The sequence below is a fragment of the Scyliorhinus torazame genome, chromosome 9 (genome assembly GCF_047496885.1).
Source record: "Scyliorhinus torazame isolate Kashiwa2021f chromosome 9, sScyTor2.1, whole genome shotgun sequence".
NCBI lineage: Eukaryota > Metazoa > Chordata > Chondrichthyes > Carcharhiniformes > Scyliorhinidae > Scyliorhinus > Scyliorhinus torazame.
In genome coordinates, this window is record NC_092715.1 from 185281098 (window position 1) to 185299650 (window position 18553).

An 18553-nucleotide genomic window follows, 5' to 3' on the forward strand; every position below is an offset into this window, starting at 1 on the left:
CCATCCTGACCTCCAACCTATTTGTGCTGACTTCAACTAGTATACGTGGGACAGTGTTTGCTGGCAAAACAAAAATGTTGGAAAAAGTTAGCATTAACTAGGTTATCAAGTTTCTACAGCAATCTTTCACTTTATTCATCCTGTTAACTCTTATTAAATTCTTTTAGTGTCTCCTATGCATTGCCAGCCGAAGAGAGTCTTTACACTTCAATTGTGTCTTTGTTGACTCTCCTGTTGTCAGACCTGTCCATGGAGCCCTGGAAAAAGGACCAAGGGAAGCCTCATTCTGCAAATGCTCCTGCTAAAGCAACAGCTCTTACTAAAATGCACCCTGAGCAGGGGCATGTAGGGGGGGGGGGGGGGGGGGGGGGGGGGGGGGGGGGGGGGGGGGGGGGGGGGGAGAAAGAGAAATGGGATCTAAGCAATTTCCCTGATGGTGGGGAAAATCGGCGCTGGCAGAATTCTGGAGGTGGAAGATGTGCTGTTTTCCAAAACTAAGCTCCCCAATGTGCGATTGTTCTAACACTAGCACAAGCATCTTAGTGGCACAAAGTTGATAGGAGTATTCTGTACTGACATGGATTGAAAGGAGTATTCTCTACTGAGCGGGGAAGGGAAAAACTTTCTGACCAGTATCTTTTACTTTTTTCCTTCTGTCAAGCCATCCTTGGCTATGCTTTTTTGGGTTTGTGATCATGTTAGTTTGTTTGCAATTGCTGAGCTTTATGTCAAAAGTTGTGCATAAGCTGTCGATTTGGCAGTCATAAAGGAACTGGTGTAGTGATATCATGGTAATTTAACTGTTTGCCTGTTCCAGGATCGTGTGTTCTGGGTTGATGGGAGAAAAGAAAGCTGTGTTGGAACCAACAAATATACAGGCTTGCGTGTAGAGCTTTTGGCTGCCAATCTTACTGAACCTCGAGACATCATTATTTATCATGCACTGACACAACCAAAAGGTGAGCAATCTGGCTCTACACTTGCACATTTGGTCTAATGAATGGTATGAATGGTAGTTGGTCAGTCGTTACCTTAGAGGCTAGATATGAATGGACATTCCTACAGTAGCATTCAGGATGGAACAGTTAATAGAACCGGTGCACCCCCTGCGGGATTCTCCATTCCTGCAGCCAGCCAATGGTTTCCTGCTGTGGCCATACGGAGAATTCCACTGGTGTTGGTTCTTCATGGCTGCTATATCATAACTAATATTTCAACTTTAAATATCCCTCAACACTTTCTCTTTGGTCTTGATGGTTTAAATTGATTGAAACAAAAGATGAAATTTTTCCAACACTAGTCTATTCGGAGCCCCACCTTCTCAACAATCACCAGTCAGCTCTTCCCCTCTTGAGGAAAGCAAACTATATGGCAACTTTAATTCATTGTGCTGCTACTGTCTCAACCTTGCTAGCATCTTGCCTAACAATCTTAGCTACTTAAACTTCTGGACCATACAATATAATGCAAGGTTCACCAGTTAAGGGAATGAAAAGCAAGTAACTTCGCTGGAAACCTTCATCACTTCATCACTTCCAGACAATAACCTGGACTTTGCTGTAATAAAGACTGCCAGATTGGCGCTCAAAGTTGAACCTAGAAATCCAAAGTTCCTATGACAGACTGCTTCTATGTTGAGCTGTTGGGAAGTATTTTGCTGAGTAACATTGAAATCGCTATGGTGTGAACTTTCCCTTTGCTGGGGCATAGTTCTCCACTATCACTGAACAGCTCTGTCCTTTAACTTTGTGAAGTTCTTCTATGGCCCAATCTTTATTTTGCCTTTTTATTTGTTTGTATCTCCTAGATGCAATGGCCTGAACCTTCTGAAATGGCCTGGCAAACTGTCACATGATACCACCTTGAACCCTGAAGTCCCAGTGTAAACTTCCAATTGCCAATTTCCTCCTGTCCAGATTGTGATTACCTAATGACTCCACAGATGTGGGCTGTTCCCCACCAATTTTAAACAACCAATTTACCTGGAGTTTTCCTAGTGGCTGTAAAGCCTGCTAAGCAATGTACCTCGTTGAGGCACTCTAGCACCACTAACGATCTCTTTCTCTTCCCTCTTTCTCCCCCCCCCCCCCCCCCCCCCCTCCAGATAGGAGCTAGGAATTGAGGGAGTCAGCATTGTTAGGAGCTGAATTTGTACATGCATAGCTTTGGAATAGTGCTCGCTTGCTGGATTCAACCTAGATCCGGAATAGACTTCAGTTGACTGGAAGATCTGGGTCAATCCGAGAGCCTCACTGTTTGCCATGTTCAGACTAAATCTGTACAGGGTACTCTGCTGAGGAGAGAACCTGCAACAGCAGTCTGGGTAGATGTTGGTGCATAACTAATACTACTTTTGCAACAGAACAAAATTAGTTAGTTTTGCACAATGGCCTCCTATCCACTATCTAAAATGGCTACATTTCCTATATGCAAGTTCTGCTCTCCAATTACCAATTTGTCAGATTGCCAGTTTTATTAAAGATTGGTAACATTTTCAGGTTGGCTTTGGTCATTTTAATATTCAAAATTAACTAGATTTGGAAATTATTCTGTTAAGATCCAAGTTATGAACCAGACTCTCTTGCAGGCAAAAACTGGTGTGCTGAGAATCTGAAGACCAGAAGCTGTGAATACATGTGTCTCCCAGCTCCTCAGACAAATAGTCACAATCCAAAATACACTTGTGTGTGTCCATCTGGACTGAAATTACAGAAGGATGGGTGGCAATGCCAAATGGGTGAGTGTTAAACGAGATTGCAAACTCTTGATTCCATGGACAATTTATCTCTGCTGAAAGACCTGTTCCAGACTAACTGTAGCAGAGGCATCTGAAGAGGCAAGATTTGTGCGTTTAATTCCTGAATTTGGATAAAACAACCTGCTTAGAATTGGTGTTGTATTAATGTTGTGTTGCTATGTTGCTGCAGTGTGCTTTTGGCTAGCCACCAGGGTTGAACAACTGATTCTCGGGAATGGGAGAAAATGAAGGACTACTTAAACAGCTAATTTCTTAGCCCTTGATAAATGGGACAACCTATTCAATATATTGCACAATTCCTTGCAGCAGCAAAATATCCTTTCCATTAACTTTCACTTTCAATGTTGTGGTCTTATTGTGCTTTTCCATTTAGTTGCTGCATGTGGAACATCCGACTTTGTGTGCAACAACAGGCAATGCATTCCTAGAAGATGGTTGTGTGATGGCAAAGCTGATTGTGAAGATGGATCTGATGAAAGTGCCGAAGCCTGCCGTAAGTACTTTTCCACTAATTTATATGCTCTGCCTCCACCGATTGGATTTCCATTCTTTTGTCCTAATCTGACTTGAATGCTTAACAGCTGTGGGGATATTTTTAATTAAATCAGATGATGCACCTGTTCTCAAACTCTATCCTCCTAGTTCATCTCCCTAACTTGGGGCACTGTTCAACTGACCAATGAATCCAGTGCTGGAATGTTGATGCTGCATCTATCATCTGAAATATGTAGCAAGTTTAAAACCCAATTTTAAGAAACTTTGGTCTTCCCTACATAGAATTCTCATTGCAGATTTTCTAAATTAACCACTTTGCATTGCCAAGTGCTGGCAGTCTCTGCCTTGCTCTGCAAACGTCAGAAATTAACACTTGTGAACTGCCTGTCAACCAGCATCCAAGATTTCTCCACTACCTGATGTGACACCGCTTGTCTGGCAGAAAAGTGGTCTACATCTGAGTAGATGTGGTTCTGGCAAGTCACTGCTGTCATAGTCCATTAATTGCCTGTGTAATATGTCCAGCAGACCAGTTTGGTGTATGAAATGCTGTTAACCATTCACAAAATGCTTTTGAAAACTGCTAATTTTTCCTACAAAGGGTGATAGAATTATCAAGCCACAGGAGGGCATTCTGCCTCTTGTGCAAAGTTATCCAGTCAAATAACAGTTTTGGTCCACTTCTCAAATGACTGCCTTTGCTGAAAACAACCTGAATCTCTATCTCTCAGTTGCTCCCATGGCACAATACCTCCCATTTGATTTTTTAAAATCTACTATTGGGTCCTGGAAAAGGTGGACCATAAGCTGCCTCTTGAAGGCAAACCAGGGACAGGCTAGGCACCAGGATCTCAAACTCGACTAAGAGCTTGGCTTAGTGGGAAGCTGCGATCCTGGTGTCCCTTTCTTTTTTTAATGACTTGGGACAGCCTATCAATGTGCTGGGGCATGCCACCGAGCAGAAACTGAATTGGGCCAAATACTGCTGCTACCAGAGTGGGGATACTGCAGTTAGTATCTTGCCACCTGACTCTCCCAAAACATCTTGTGTACCCACCAGAATCCTACAGAAAACTCCAAGATGGTAAAATATGTTGAGACCCAAGACAGCTATGAAACTTGGCACCCCCCCCACCCCTTGGATTTGGAATTATTATAGCCAAATGTTTCACCTTAATCTGCCCCTTTGAAAGGTGTAATTTTGGAACAACTTTTCTTTTCAGATACAATAACTTGTCTTGTCCATGAGATGAGCTGTGGCCCTGGATCTCTTCAATGTATCCCTGTTGCTTGGCAGTGTGATGGAGAAAAGGACTGTAATAATGGTGGAGATGAAGTTGGCTGTGGTAAGTTGAAGAAATGGCCTTTCTTTGCCTTCACACACGGCAAAGGCTTGGTGAGGGTCCAAATGGACTTGGCCACTAAGTGCTTGTAGCCACGCCTTTCATTTCTCACTAACCCTAATAGACTGCAGCAGTGGCAGCATAGACTAGTATTTTGCACTAAATTTCTCTGAACCCATGCTAGATGAGCTTTTTTAAAATTAAATATTTTATTGAATTTTTGGTCAACCAACACAGTACATTGTGCATCCTTTACACAATATTATAACAATGACCTATTTTATAAACAAAAAATGAATAAATAATAAATAACAAATGAAAACTAGCCCTAATTGGCAACTGCCTTGTCACAAGTAACACTCTCCCAAAATATAATTTAACAGTCCAATATATAATTATCTGTAGCAACAACCTATACATACTATACAGTATATATTAACAACCCTGAGAGTCCTTCTGGTTCCTCCTCTTCCCCCCTTCTCCCCCCCCCCCCCCCCCCCCTGATCCTGGGCTGCTGCTGCCTTTTTCCCATTCCGTCTACCTTTCTGCGAGGTATTCGACGAACGGTTGCCACCGCCTGGTGAACCCTTGAGCCGACCCCCTTAGGACGAACTTAATCCGCTCTAGCTTTATAAACCCCGCCATGTCATTTATCCAGGTCTCCACCCCCAGGGGCTTGGCTTCTTTCCACATTAGCAATATCCTGCGCCGGGCTACTAGGGACGCAAAGGCCAAAACATCAGCCTCTCTCGCCTCCTGCTCTCCCGGCTCTTCTGCAACCCCAAATATAGCTAACCCCCAGCTTGGTTCGACCCGGACTCCTACTACTTTTGAAAGCACCTTTGTCACCCCCATCCAAAACCCCTGTAGTGCCGGGCATGACCAAAACATATGGGTATGATTCGCTGGGCTTCTCGAGCACCTCGCACACCTATCCTCCACCCCAAAAAATTTACTGAGCCGTGCTCCAGTCATATGTGCCCTGTGTAATACCTTAAACTGAATCAGGCTTAGCCTGGCACACGAGGACGACGTGTTTACCCTGCTTAGGGCATCTGCCCACAGCCCCTCCTCGATCTCCTCCCCCAGCTCTTCTTCCCATTTCCCTTTTTAGTTCATCTACCATAGTCTCCCATTCGTCCCTCATTTCCCTATATATATCTGACACCTTACCATCCCCCACCCATGTCTTTGAGATCACTCTGTCCTGCACCTCTTGTGTCGGGAGCTGCGGGAATTCCCTCACCTGTTGCCTCGCAAAAGCCCTCAGTTGCATATACCTGAATGCATTCCCTTGGGGCAACCCGTATTTCTCGGTCAGCGCTCCCAGACTCGCGAACTTCCCATCCACAAACAGATCTTTCAGTTGCTTTATTCCTGCTCTTTGCCACATTCCATATCCCCCATCCATTCCCCCCCGGGGCAAACCTATGGTTGTTTCTTATCGGGGACACCCCCCCCCCCCCCCCCCCCCCCCCAGGCTCCAGTCTTTCCCCTATGCCGTCTCCACTGTCCCCAAATCTTCAGTGTAGCCACCACCACCGGGCTTGTGGTGTAGTTCCTCGGTGAGAACAGCAATGGGGCTGTCACCATAGCCTGTAGGCTAGTCCCCCTACAGGATGCCCTCTCTAATCTCTTCCACGCCGCTCCCTCCTCCTCCCATCCACTTACTCACCATTGAAATATTAGCGGCCCAATAATACTCACTTAGGCTCGGTAGTGCCAGCCCCCCCCCCCCCCTATCCCTGCTATGCTGTAAGAATCCCTTCCTCACACTCGGGGTCTTCCCAGCCCACACACAACCCATGATGCTCTTTTCAATCCTTTTATTTAAAAAAAAAAAAGCCTTCGTGATCACCACCGGGAGGCACTGAAACACAACACAAAGAGGAATCTCGGGAGGACCACCATCTTAACCGCCTGCACCCTCCCTGCCATTGACAGGGATACCATATCCCATCTCTTGAAATCCTCCCATCTGTTCCACCAACAGTGTTAAATTTAACCTATGCAATGTGCCCCAATTCTTAGCTATCTGGATCCCCAGGTAACGAAAGTCCCTTGTTACCTTCCTGAACGGTAGGTCCTCTATTTCTCTACTCTGCTCCCCTGGATGCACCACACACAACTCACTTTTCCCCATGTTCAATTTATACCCTGAGAAATCCCCAAACTCCCCAAGTATCCGCATTATTTCTGGCATCCCCTCCGCCGGGTCCGCCACGTATAGTAGCAAATCGTCCGCATACAAAGATACCCGGTGCTCTTCTCCTCCCCTAAGTACTCCCCTCCACTTCTTGGAACCCCTCAACACTATCGCCAGGGGCTCAATCGCCAGTGCAAACAATAATGGGGACAGAGGGCATCCCTGCCTTGTCTCTCTATGGAGCCGAAAATATGCAGATCCCCGTCCATTCGTGACCACGCTCGCCACTGGGGCCCTATACAACAGCTGCACCCATCTAACATACCCCTCTCGAAAACCAAATCTCCTCAACACCTCCCACAAATCCCACTCCACTCTATCAAATGCTTTGTCGGCATCCATCGCCACTACTATCTCCGTTTCTCCCTCTGGTGGGGCCATCATCATTGCCCCTAACAACCTCCGTATATTAGTGTTCAGCAGTCTCTCCTTCACAAACCCAGTTTGGTCCTCGTGGACCACCCCCGGGACACATTCCTCTATTCTCATTGCCATTACCTTGGCCAGGACCTTGGCATCTACATTTAGGAGGGAAATAGGTCTATAGGACCTGCATTGTAGCGGGTCCTTTTCCTTTAAGAGAAGCGATATTGTTGCTTCAGACATAGTCGGGGGCAGTTGTCCCCTTTGCCTCATTTAAAGGTCCTCGTCAATACCGGGGCGAGCAATTCCACATATTTTCTAGAGAATTCAACTGGGAATCCATCCGGTCCCGGGGCCTTTCCCGCCTGCATGCTCCTAATTCCTTTCACCACTTCTTCTACCTCGATCTGTGCTCCCAGTCCCACCCTTTCCTGCTCTTCCACCTTGGGAAATTCCAGCCGATCCAAGAAGCCCATCATTCTCTCCCTCCCATCTGGGGGTTGAGCTTCATATAATTTTTTATAAAATGTCTTGAACACTCCATTCACTCTCTCTGCTCCCCGCTCCATCTCTCCTTCCTCATCCCTCACTCTCCCTATTTCCCTCGCTGCTCCCCTTTTCCTCAATTGGTGTGCCAGCAACCTGCTAGCCTTCTCCCCATATTCGTACTGTACACCCTGTGCCTTCCTCCATTGTGCCTCTGCAGTGCCTGTAGTCAGCAAGTCAAATTCTACATGTAGCCGTTGCCTTTCCCTGTACAGTCCCTCCTCCGGTGCCTCCGCATATTGTCTGTCCACCCTCAAGTTCTTGCAGCAACCGCTCCCGTTCCTTACACTCCTGCTTCCCTTTATGTGCCCTTATTGATATCAGCTCCCCTCTAACCACTGCCTTCAACGCCTCCCAGACCACTCTCACCTGGACCTCCCCATTATCATTGAGTTCCAAGTACTTTTCAATGCACCCCCTCACCCTTAGACACACCCCCTCATCTGCCATTAGTCCCATGTCCATTCTCCAGGGTGGGCGCCCTCCTGTTTCCTCCCCTATCTCCAAGTCCACCCAGTGTGGAGCGTGATCTGAAATGGCTATAGCTGTATACTCCGTTCCCCTCACCTTCGGGATCAATGCCCTACCCAGCACAAGTCTATTTGCGAGTAGACTTTATGGACATAGGAGAAAAACGAGAACTCCTTACTCCTAGGTCTGCTAAATCTCCACGGGTCTACACCTCCCATCTGCTCCATAAAATCTTTAAGTACCTTGGCTGCTGCCGGCCTCCTTCCAGTCCTGGACTTCGACCTATCCAGCCCTGGTTCCAACACCGTATTAAAATCTCCCCCCATTATCAGCTTTCCCATCTCTAGGTCCGGAATGCGTCCTAGCATCCGCCTCATAAAATTGGCATCATCCCAGTTCAGGGCATATACGTTTACCAAAACCACCGTCTCCCCCTGTAGTTTGCCACTCACCATCGCATATCTGCCCCCGTTATCCGCCACTATAGTCTTTGCCTCAAACATTACCCGCTTCCCCACTAATATAGCCACCCCCCTGTTTTTCGCATCTAGCCCCGAATGGAACACGTGCCCCACCCATCCTTTGCGTAGCCTAACCTGGTCTATCAGTTTCAGGTGCGTTTCCTGTAACATAACCACATCTGCCTTAAGTTTCTTAAGGTGTGCGAGTACCCGTGCCCCCTTTATCGGCCCGTTGAGCCCTCTCACGTTCCACGTGATCAGCCGAGTTGAGGGGCTTCCTACCCCCCCCCTTGTCGATTAGCCATCACCTTTTTCCAGCTCCTCACCCGGTTCCCACGCAGCTGTATCTCCCCCAGGCGGTGCCCCCCCGCCCATCCTCTCCCATACCAGCTCCCCCCTCTCCCCAGCAGCAGCAACCCAGTAATTCCCCCCCCCCCCCCCCCCGCTAGCGTAATTACTCCCCCCATGTTGCTCCCAGAAGTCAGCAAACTCTGGCTGACCTCGGCTTCCCCCCCCCCGTGACCTCGGCTCGCACCGTGCGACGCCCCCTCCTTCCTGCTTCTCTATTCCCGCCATGATTATCATAGCGCGGGAACCAAGCCCGTGCTTCTCCCTTGGCCCCGCCCCCAATGGCCAACGCCCCATCTCCTCCACCTCCCCTCCTCCCCCCATCACCACCTGTGGGAGAGAGAAAAGTTACCACATCGCAGGATTAGTACATAAAACCCCTCTTTGCCCCCCACATTCGCCCCACCACTTTGTTCAAACGTTCTTTTTAATAACCTGCTCATTCCAGTTTTTCTTCCACAATAAAAGTCCACGCTTCATCTGCCGTCTCAAAGTAGTGGTGCCTCCCTCGATATGTGACCCACAGTCTTGCTGGTTGCAGCATTCCAAATTTTATCATCTTTTTATGAAGCACCGCCTTGGCCCGATTAAAGCTCGCCCTCCTTCTCGCCACCTCCGCACTCCAGTCTTGATAAACGCGGATCACCGCGTTCTCCCATTTACTGCTCCGAGTTTTCTTCGCCCATCTAAGGACCATTTCTCTATCCTTAAAACGGAGGAATCTCACCACTATGGCTCTGGGAATTTCTCCTGCTCTCGGTCCTTGCGCCATCACTCGGTATGCTCCCTCCACCTCCAACGGACCCGCCGGGGCCTCCGCTCCCATTAACGAGTGCAGCATCGTGCTCACATATGCCCCGACGTCCGCTCCCTCCACACCTTCAGGAAGACCAAGAATCCTCAGGTTGTTCCTCCTTGTGTTGTTTTCCAGTGCCTCCAACCTTTCCACATCGTTTCTGATGTGCCTCCTGCGTCTCCGTCTTCACCACCAGGCCCTGTATATCGTCCTCATTCTCGGCTGCCTTTGCCTTCACGACCCGAAGCTCCCGCTCCTGGGTCTTTTGTTCCTCCTTTAGCCCTTCGATCGCCTGTAGTATCGGGGCCAACAGCTCTTTCTTTTCCTTTTTGATCTCTTCCACACAGCATTTCAAGAACTCTTGTTGTTCAGGGCCCCATGTTAAACTGCCACCTTCCGACGCCATCTTGGTTTTTGCTTGCCTTCCTTGCCGCTGTTCTAAAGGATCCACTGCAATCTGGCCACTCTCTCCTCCTTTTTCCATCCGTATCCAGGGGGGATTCCCTTCTGGTTTACCGCACAGTGTTTTTAGCCGTCAAAATTGCCGTTGGGGCTCCTATCAAGAGCCCAAAAGTCCGTTTCACAAGGAGCTGCCGAAACGTGCGACTCAGCTGGTCATCGCCGCACCCGGAAGTCCCCTAGATGAGCTTTATAACGATAGAAAAATCAAACAAATTGGCCATTGGGGCCAAACCATCAAGTATTTGTTCTCTTAAATAAACCACTCACCTTGTTCCCATATTCTGCCACCGTATGTTTTCCTTGAATGCTAATTTGCAAATACTGCAACCTCAGCTGAAATTTCTCCTGCCTTATGTTCTAACTATAATGCATTGAAACTGACATGTTCTATTTCCTTTTCACTCGTTTTGTATAATATAGATGCCACTCTAACAACCCCATTAGTCTATTTTCTCATACCAGGCCATGAACTGAATCTGCATTGTGCCTTTTCCAAAACCAGTTTTTCTCTAGTGCCATCCATAGTGCTGTCCATATTACTCTTGGGAGTTGGTCTTTATTGATAGCTTCTCAAATGTATTGGAATTTTTCAGCAGGATCAAACTAGCATGCTACATCCACTTATGCCAAGCCCCAGCACCGTGTTGGGGTTTCATGTATGAACAATGGGTTTACAATGCCACAATATAATCCATTTTTGGAGCTTGACATGCCATAAAATATTCAATTATTTTCCGAAGTACCTTCACCTTCACCAAAGTATGTGAATCTGAATTGCTTACCTAATCTATAGCTGTAAACCTACGAGTGTGGCATATACTCTACTCATTTGAAATTGGTGTTTTATTATCTTCCAGGTAAAATAACTTGCAGCTCTGTAGAGTTTACTTGCTCAAGTGGTAGATGCATTTCCAAGGCATTTGTTTGCAATGGTGAAGATGATTGCAGTGATGGAAGTGATGAAAAAGGTTGTGCTTCAATTACCTGTGGCACTCATGAGTTTCAGTGCAATAGCTTGGAGTGTATACCTTTGAATTGGCTATGTGATAACAATGTGGATTGCATTGATCAATCTGATGAGTATCCAGAACGCTGTGGGCATACATTTGCCCCTCCTGTGGCCTGCTCTCTTGGAGAGTTCCTGTGCGATTCAGGCGAATGTATCCATCGTCGATGGCACTGTGATGGTGATGCTGACTGCAAAGATGCAAGTGATGAGGCTAACTGCCGTAAGTAGATTATTTGTCCTCCCTTTGACTCATTTGTCCTCCCTTTGACTCATTTGCAGTTTGGGTGTGATGTCGTCAAACTTTCATTCAATGCAACTAATGCCAACTGCAGCACAGTTCAATTTGTCCAAACCAATTGTATAATTGGAAGCTGTACAAAATGGCTAGATTCTAAACTTGTCTTGCTTCAAGATAAGTTGAGCAATTGTTCTGCAGGTCTTGGGTAAAGATGCTGTTCTTTAGGGAGAACTGTCCAACCTTTTCAGAACTGTCTGACTTGCTTTCTTTCTAGAACTGTTCATCTTTCTTTCCAGAATTGTCCACTGCATGTGCAGGATTGTGAATGGAGTGTGTGCCAAAACACTATTGTAGGCCTATCTTCAAAATGCAGAACTATATTGCTATTGTAAATATAGTTCAACGTAACAGGCCAGGGTGCATCCTCCAAGCACGTTTAAAATAGAGTGAAACCTGAAACTGCATGTTGACATTGTCGGACAATGCTCTATAGTTTTAGCCCAGCATTTGAATCTGGCACAAGTCTCTGATGTAATCTCTGCAAACTAAATTTGAGGCAATAACATTCTGAACATGTGGTTACACGGTTGCATGAATGTAATTGTGTAGCTAGAACAGTGTGATATTTGCAAACCGTACTAGTTAGTCTGCCAAGCCATGAATGACCAGTTTATTCTTTCTGATAAACTATGCTATTACCTGATTCTGAGTACTTGTCACTTGTATTGAATGCATTTTGAAAATCTGTCTTTTTGCTTTGTATCTGCAACATGCTTATTTTATATTTGCAACATACCAGGGCAATTGATATTTGCACACCTTGCGATCCGCTTCCGAAGTTTTATCTGATTTTTTTTTTTTCAGCTCCCCTAACATGTAGACCTGGTGACTTCAGATGTAGTGATGGTAATTGCATATCTGGGAATAAGAAATGCAATCTATTTAGGGACTGTAATGATGGTAGTGATGAAGTCAACTGCAAGAAAAGTAAGTTAATGTAATTATTATCTTGATGGCGAACAAACTTATTTCCGTACTCACACCACATTGCTTTATAGTTTCAGAGTGCACTGGACCAACTGACTTCAAATGTCAAAGTGGCGAATGCATAAATATCTCTCTAGTGTGTGACCACAAGCAAGACTGCAAGGATTGGAGTGATGAATTTGATGGATGTAGTAAGTTTATAGATCGTTGCTCTGCAATAGTGGTGAAAACCCATAAAGACATGCAGTCCACCTCTTACTGGTGTGATTTGTGCACAAAATTAAAACTTACTGCTCTACATGAAGGTGTTGCTTCTATAAATGAGTCATTGAGGTTGTGTAGAATCAAAGTTGGCCTGTGACTTCCTCTGTACTCATCATCTTGCCGAGTATTCTGTTACATGTTGTGAAATTTGACCATGTTTTATTCTTCAGACCAAAATGAGTGTTTGAAGAAGAATGGAGGTTGCTCTCACTTCTGCCAGGACCTTGTCATTGGTTATGAATGTGAATGCCCCACTGGTTTTGAATTGATTGATCAGACAACCTGTAAGGGTAAGTGACTGATTTTTAACCAAATAAAACTACCTTTTTTTTTTTCTTTCAAATCTCAAAGTTTTGATTTTGTTTTCCTCCAGACATCAATGAATGCCACAATCCTGGATCCTGCAGTCAAATTTGTACGAATACTGAAGGCAGCTACAACTGTGAATGTCACGCAGGGTATCTTGTGGATCCAGTTAATGGGGCTTGCAAGGCAGTAGGCAAGTATGAAGCTTGTGGCACAATCTGAATAACTAGCAATATCCAGTCAAATGTTCCAGGATTCCAATACTTGTAATTTGTCTAGATAATGGTAGTAATAAATTTGATCAGGATCAGTAATTTGGCTGTCTCTTCAGGGATTTGCTTGGTCCCTTGGGTTTGTTTTCCTTGTCTGAATATTTACTGCTGCCCAATGAGTGGGTGTGAAGAACCTTTTTTGGGAGTAACAGGGGTTGCAGATTTGACTGGCACTTGATATTTAGCAGGTCAATAGCTGCAGATGAGATCCATTATTTGATGCTTTAAATCTTTGGCAACATCTAGAATTTGGATGACTGATCTTTTATAGGAAAAGAACCATATTTGATCTTCACAAATCACCATGACATTAGGAAGCTAGGACTACGTCACCAAGAATACACGCAAGTAGCCACACAGCTAAGAAAAACTGGAGCACTGGATGCTGACATTGCAGAACAGAGAATCTTTTGGACTGACTTGGGGCAGCAAGCAATTTTCAGGTAATATACACTTCTTGCAACTAGTTTTTCTATATATCACTTGTTTTGCATTAATTAATAACTTGATTTGAAATAGACCTGTAAGTTAACGACTCTGTTTTATCTCTTTCAGTATGCTCATCAATAAAACTAGGACGGCTGGTATTTCCAAAATCATTGTTGATTTGCAAATCCCTGGAGGAATAGCAGTGGATTGGATCTCCAAGCACATCTACTGGACTGACCGTGGGACCAAAACTCTATCTGTGGCTACATTTGACGGAACCAAAAAGAAGACCCTCTTTAACACTAAACTGGGGGAGCCAGCTTCTGTAGCAGTTGATCCACTTTCTGGGTACTAATGTATATCTGCAATGTCTCAATGTTTCAAAACTGTACACTAGACTAGTCTTGAATGGAGATTGCACTCATCTGTCAGGGCCTTATCATTGGCTATGATTTCAAATTCAGCTTTTAGCTTAACATCGCTAGGACCAGTTCTTGGAGAAATGCTGCTGATATTCAAACCATTCAAAATATAGAAGGTTTCATTTGATCCTTGACATGCCATTCAATGGCAGGGATCTGGGGTCCAAACTTAAAACCATAACCTGGGTGTGGGAGGTGGGTAATTGCCAAATAAACTTTATCAAATGGTGTTTTGAACAAATTGGAGGAGGAGGATTAGAAAATTGTTGTTGGAATTGGCCAAATTAAATTACTGAGCAATAGGTTGGCTTCTGTAAGAAATTGTAAATGACATGACACCATCTGACAATGCTGGTTATTAGTCTTCTATCTTCCAAAACAAATATTGCACTTGTTATCTAGTTTGTTTGGTTCCAATTTACAATACAATTTTAAGGCACCAGTTGGTATTTCATTGGACACTTGAGCATATTTTTAATTATGACATCTTGGCTTTAAAGGTATATTTACTGGTCCGATTGGGGTGTCCCCGCAAAGATTGAGAAAGCAGGCATGAATGGTGTGAATCGCCAACTCTTAGTTGCTACAAAGATTCAGTGGCCAAATGGCATTGCACTTGGTAAGTGAGGCTTTTTTAAAAGTAAAAAAAAAAGTGGACTTCTAGTATCAGGCTTTGTTTCTAAATTGGGCATCACTGTGGTGGTTAGCACAGCTGCCTCACAGCACCAGGGACCCGGGTTCAATTCTGACCTCGCGTGTCTCTGGAGTTTGCACTTTTTTCCTGTGTCTGCGTGGGTTTCCTCCAGGTCCAAAGGTGTGCCGGTTAGCTGAATCGGCCATGCTAAATTGCCCTAAAAGGTGGGGTTAAGGAGATAGGAGCAGGTGATTGAGCCTGGGTGGGGTTACAGGGATGGGACCATGGGATTGGGCCTAGATGGGGTGCTCTGGTGGGGTTATAGGGGTTGGGCCGAGGTGGGTGCTCTATTGGAGCAAAGGCTGGTGCAGACTTGTGAGCCAAATGGCCTCCTGCACTGTAGGGACTCTATTCTAATGCTTCAATTTCTCCACAGATCTTGTGAAGAGCCGTCTCTATTGGGTTGATGCAAAATTGCATGTGTTATCGAGTGTGGACTTAAATGGTCAGAATAGAAGAACAGTATTACAGTCCCAAGAATTTCTTGCACATCCCAGTGCAGTTGCTTTATTTGAGGTAAGGTAGTGTAATAATCTACACACTGGCTTGTTACAATCCCAGCTAATGCCTCCGGGCAGTCTGACCCCAGAGTGGAACTCTAGTTTGATCATAACCTTAATTTTTGTTTTAGAGGTGGGCAACAGGACTAACACTACCTCTGCTATACCTTTACAACTATACACTAGGATTACACAATACCAAAATAGGTCTTGTATGTACATATTCTCTCATGCAGTCCATGTAACTTGTGAGCTGATGCATACTGCCCCAATACATTTCCCATATGTTTGTCACTCCTGAGCTAACTAGTCTCATTGGGGATTCACTTATTTCCCCACAAATGTTTCCAAAATCTCTTGTCTTCCAAACAGCGCTTAACCACTTCCAGGATTTGTTCCTCTGCCTTGGATTTCTGCATGCAATCCTGGGTGCCCAGCCATGCCAACAGAACACTCTGGTTTCTCACTGCAGCTGACTTTAAACCTGGTTCTTGTAGCAGTCTCTAACTTGGCATATCTCTTTTACATAAATTCTCTTGAGCAGGATCTTCAATGTGGTGTTTTTTGTCTTGGTTTGTTTAGGAGGTCTGCTCCATGCAATTCCTGTCCAGCTTTAGTTTTAAGGCCCCTTGACCACTTATCCTTGTAAACCTGAATACCATACAAGTTCCTGAATCCAGCTGAAATCATTAACCCTTTCAAATGCAGAACCACAGAATTTATCTTGGGAAGATTATGCCTTCCAATAACCACAAATACATAATTTTTTAAACTACCTTGTATCTCTTTCATATTATTTTATCATTGCTTTGAGATGGATGGTAACTGAACATTCTAGTTCCATGGGTTGTGCACCATTTTTCTCTTTATTAAATATGCAGCTCTTAAAAAAAAATTCTAATTAATACAGATTAGAGTTGTTTGGACATGCTGAATGTAAAGGCAAATGTAGAATTTCTGCTTCACATAGCACAAGTAGAGTGGAAATTCCAATTCATGATCTTGGTGTTGGAAGTGTTCATGCAAGTAGGCAAATCAATTTTTTAGAATTTATGCAACTGAATGGTAAGGTTCAAATTGGGTCTCTGTCCCACTTATGCTCAAACTTTGCAATCTAATTGCCTTAATTGTATATGCAAAAATAACATCCAGTTCATTAAACTTCACCTTCAAAACCTAAACTGTGTATTTCCAGGACCATGCATTCTGGGTTGATGTGGAAAGCCAAACAGTTTATGGAGCCAATAAGTACACTGGAAATAATGTGAAGGTTTTGGCTTCAAATGTTGAAGCTGAAGGCATCATTGTTTATCACGAGTTACTGCAGGCACCTGGTAAGAAACCTAGAACCTCCTATGCCTTGTGTAGGGCAAAATGGGACTGGCATTTCATGCTTTCCTTCTACATTTTTATGCTCTTGACAATTTTTTGCTTTTGAGGTGGAGCCCCAGCAGCATGATTTTTCATAATGTGGGCTGTGCCTGAGTCAAGCACGTTGTATTCTGTATGCAGGGGTGAACAGGATAGCAGTTTTCCCAGGAGTCTATCTTTCAATTATGTACCCATATTTAGGAGATGGTGCAGGTCAACATTCAACTAATTGAAATGGTACAAATTGGCACTTGTTCATTGCCAATTTATCCCCAATCAATGAGTCCTCCTGCAGACACATCCTGCAGACTGTGCCGAAAAACATTAATGTATGATGAATACACAATCAATTTAGTGGAACCATAGCTCCAAATATAGCAACTGTGCATTGCAGACTTGCAAGTTTAAAATGTTTAACATGCAACTTTATTCCCAGGGAAAAACTGGTGTGGTCAGTATGGAGCTTGTGACTACATGTGTCTTCCTGCTCCCCAAATTAACAGCCACTCAGCAAAATACACTTGTGTGTGTCCATCTGGAATGGAGTTGAGCAGTGATGAGCAGCAGTGTCAAAAAGGTAGGATATCTTGACTCGGGAACTGTTTTCAGTGTTTTAACGTGTAACTTTGTCAACCAGAATCTCTACAATACTGCCTTCCTTTCAATTGACTTATACTGGGTAGACACTGCCTTCCTTTCAATTGACTTGTACTGGGCAGTCACCAATATTCATTTTCCACAGCATTGAATGGGAGTTGTGGTCACTATTCTGTATCTTTGCAGTATCTTTGCATTGTTGAACTTGCAATTGGTCTGGTTCTTTTACAGTGACTGCTCACCCTTCACCAACAAATGTGTCTGCAATGCCTTCAGATCTCGCCTCCAAAGTTTCTTTCCGTTCACTTACCGCATTGCCAACAATCTTGACTACTTCCAAAGGTAATACAGAATTAACTAGCAGTCCTAATTCATTTGACACAACATTGTGCTAATCTTATTTAATCTTATTTAATTTTGCTGTGATTGAAGGACAGAAGGCAAGTTTCGATTGCTGTCTAATTTCAGGATAGATTGAACCATTAACCCAAGATCTAGTTTTCACGAGATTGCTCCAGCATTTGGCTCTGCTCAAAATCTATTGGTACAAATTGCCCATGATCAGTTAGGCTCCCATTGTGCTCTCTGATGCTTTTCAGAAATTGTGTAGTGCTTTGAACTCCTACTTTTTTTTTTTTTTTTTTTTTTTTTTTGAGCCTCGCCACGGGCATATTGGAAAATATTTCATTCTTTTCCCAGGTGTAAATTCAAGTGTTTCTCTTGAAACCAAGTCAAAAAGAGGATCTACTGCTATTTGGGTCATCTTTGTTATTGGTAAGAGCATGTTTTGTGCTGTCCAGTTGACCACATCTATCATGAACCTTTTTTGGATTGCCTAATACTCTTTTTTTTCTTTCAATTTCAGCACTTCTGACGATTGCTGGTTTCGGCGGCTACTTTATTTGGCAATACTGGCAGAAGAGCAAAATGCAATACACTAGTTTTGAGAATCCAGTCTTTCAGCATAAAATATCTGACGAAACGAAATAAAATAAGTATTTAAATATTGAGCTGCTTAGTAATTCGGTGTCCATGGTTGGGAATGAAATTCTTCAATTGATTACTGCAACATCCATGCCCAATATAACTCCACACTATAACTCCACACTATACAGAGTATAATGCCTGGCTAGTCTGTAGTACTCGGCAGCTGAATAACCTTTTTGGATATGAGCTGCTGCAACAGGCCCCCAAAATGTGAATGAATGGTGATTG

At 44.4% G+C, this 18553-nt stretch overlaps 1 protein-coding gene across 1 annotated transcript; it reads left to right on the top strand.

Moving 5' to 3' along the window:
* Positions 1–817: 817 nt before the first annotated feature.
* Positions 818–18346, top strand: LOC140429632 (very low-density lipoprotein receptor-like). Its single transcript, XM_072516890.1, has 18 exons — positions 818–959; positions 2588–2737; positions 3132–3251; positions 4477–4599; positions 11107–11478; positions 12361–12483; positions 12555–12674; positions 12918–13037; positions 13121–13246; positions 13597–13768; positions 13881–14102; positions 14677–14795; positions 15247–15386; positions 16566–16704; positions 17178–17318; positions 17570–17680; positions 18038–18112; positions 18204–18346. Exons 2-18 carry the CDS (start codon positions 2635–2637, stop codon positions 18326–18328), a joined length of 2451 nt encoding a protein of 816 aa, XP_072372991.1. The 5' UTR covers positions 818–959; positions 2588–2634; the 3' UTR covers positions 18329–18346.
* The last annotated feature ends 207 nt before the right edge of the window (positions 18347–18553 follow it).

What these genes read in the sequence shown, in the direction of transcription:
- LOC140429632 (XM_072516890.1), top strand. Translation starts at nt 2,635, where the DNA reads ATGTGTCTCCCAGCTCCTCAGACAAATAGTCACAATCCAAAATACACT. An exon ending in AAGTGATGAGGCTAACTGCC is followed by an intron (nt 11,479 to 12,360) that starts GTAAGTAGATTA and finishes TTTTTTTTTCAG; the next exon opens with CTCCCCTAACATGTAGACCT. An exon ending in GCCAAATGGCATTGCACTTG is followed by an intron (nt 14,796 to 15,246) that starts GTAAGTGAGGCT and finishes ATTTCTCCACAG; the next exon opens with ATCTTGTGAAGAGCCGTCTC.